The 2,137-nt window shown below is 49.6% G+C and overlaps 1 protein-coding gene across 1 annotated transcript in view; it reads right to left on the bottom strand.

Moving 5' to 3' along the window:
• LOC104294646 (potassium voltage-gated channel subfamily A member 6-like) overlaps positions 1–1,878 on the bottom strand; it is a 3,801-nt gene extending 1,923 nt beyond the window's left edge. The window contains exon 1 of the mRNA XM_009894273.1: positions 1,862–1,878. Within this exon, the coding sequence (XP_009892575.1) occupies positions 1,862–1,878 (17 nt within the window). The remainder of the gene's footprint in view (positions 1–1,861) is intronic.
• Positions 1,879–2,137: the final 259 nt, after the last annotated feature.

The following is a 2,137-nucleotide window of genomic DNA, read 5'->3' as shown; positions in this document are numbered from 1 at the left end:
ACACGCACACACACACACACACACACGGTTACACAGAGCGAGAGGGAGAGGAGTACACGCAGGCACACACACACGCGTGCAGGGACACGCACCCGTGAGCAGAGGCACGCAGGGATACAGAAGGACAGAGGCACGCAGGCACAGGCACCGCCAGCACGGACACGCTCAGGCACAGACAGATGCGCGCACCCACACAGCGAGACACGCCCAGGGGCGTCCGGCTTTTTAGGGGTGTACCCCCGAGGGGATGCCGCTGCGGGCTGCAGCTCTCCCGCCAGGGGCTTCGCAACAGCTCACCCAAGGGGTGGCACCGCCCCCGCCCTTCTTTTCCCCCACCCCTCCACCGTGAAAACCTGCCCCTGCCCCTCCAGTCAAAACCCTCCTGTCAAACACCGCCGGCTCCGGCCAGTGGTCAGAGCTCAGCCGTGGGACCCGGGAGACCCCGGTGTTGTTCCTGTCCCTGCCGCAGGCTGGAGTTGACCTTGAGCCAGTCGCTCCATGACTGTGGCTCGCGGACCTCCATTTATGTCATTGCTATGATGCAAGCACGACAGTGGCATCTGACCATCCGCAGATGGAGACAACCTGTCACACAGTCAGCAGTGCAACTGGGGAAAGAGACAGGTAAATACCGTTTCTCTCCTCTTTCTATATCCAAAAGGTATCTTTGGATAGCCTTCCAGGTACCAAACAGGTGAGCCTGCTCTTTTTTTTGTTTGTTTCCCACCACGCAGTCAACACTTAGTCTCCCTGGGAGCCAAAACTGCATTTTGCAGGCAATCAGACTTCGGCTCTTTTGCCTTTAGAAACCTGTGGCTTGCTCTGTCCATGTCACATTTGGCATCTGAAAGCGTAGAGAAACTCATGACAGTGTACTTTCGCCCTCCAAAAACGGGGCTAACAGGTGAGGCTGCTTCCATCCTTCCTAGGACAAAAGTCTGTCTTTCCCTGGAAAGCCCTTTTGTCGGTACTGAGTATTATTAAGCAAGCTTTTATCATCATAGTATCTGATGCCTTAGCTGGCTGCGTGCCATATGCTTAGCCTACACTATCTCTTAACAGCACAGATCTAGAAGAAAACATTCCCCTTTTTACCCCTGCTCCCAATTTGTCCCGAACTAGCTGGCAATATTCAGTTACTTCAGGCTCTGGACATTTTGACCAGCTGACTGTGGCTGCCTTGTTTGGCTCTGTCCTCAGGAAGGAGGTGAATATGATTTAAATGTCGCTTAATCCTTTCTCACTCATCAGCATTGAAGATGGCTGTTGCAAAAGGAAGCATATCTTTTCATTTATATGAAGATGGCTGTCGCACAAGGACGCATATTTTTCTTTCATATTATACATAAGTAGGCTATGGCCACTAGCTGAAAAATACTTTGCTAGAGAATATACCTTTTCTTTTAAAAAAATGAATCAATGTTTACCTTCTTAATAGTAAAATGCTTCTTGCTGATATTCCTTGTTCAATTATTACAATGAATTATTCATTCACAGGATTTTTTGAATCATAATTATGATTTATTCATTCACATGGTTAACTATTGAGAAATCCTTTAAAAACAGCTTTTGGGAGGGATGGAAAAGCTCCTGAGGTTTATAAGAGGATACAGGGCATGTCTACATTGCAATCACTGCTGTGATTGAGCTCATCCTGTACTGGGTTTAAACGAGCAAGTTTCAAGCAGCATAGCAGAGACAGCGTGGAGCTCCGCAACGATTTGCAGGACGATTTTCCAGCCCACGCAGACATTTCGTGCTGCCACAGCTCTGGTCTTCATGTTACCTGAGCTAGCAGTGTTACAGACAGCACCCATGCGAGCTGCAGCCCCATCCGGCCATGTCTACCCTCTCTGCTCACCTCCTACCACAGTCCATCTCTGAGTAGGCACCCAGGCTGCTATATACCACCTGTGCTTGCTCCTGAAAGCCCTTAAGAAGTCACTGTATTTCCCTCTGTGTACTTAAGCTGCACCTCAGACTCAGTATTAAACCCATAAGCCTTTGCAATGTGCAACTAAACTCTTTTTAGCACACAGCCTGTTCCCAAACTGATCTGCACCACACTGCCTGTGCAGCCACACCCCTCACTTCTATATTAAGAGGCAATGCCAGCTGCCACCGTTCAGCCTCCGTG

Source organism: Charadrius vociferus, unplaced genomic scaffold, assembly GCF_000708025.1.
Source record: "Charadrius vociferus isolate BGI_N301 unplaced genomic scaffold, ASM70802v2 scaffold160, whole genome shotgun sequence".
NCBI classification, from domain to species: domain Eukaryota; kingdom Metazoa; phylum Chordata; class Aves; order Charadriiformes; family Charadriidae; genus Charadrius; species Charadrius vociferus.
Note: the sequence above shows the minus strand (reverse complement) of the source record. Positions and strands in the feature narration are given on the sequence as shown.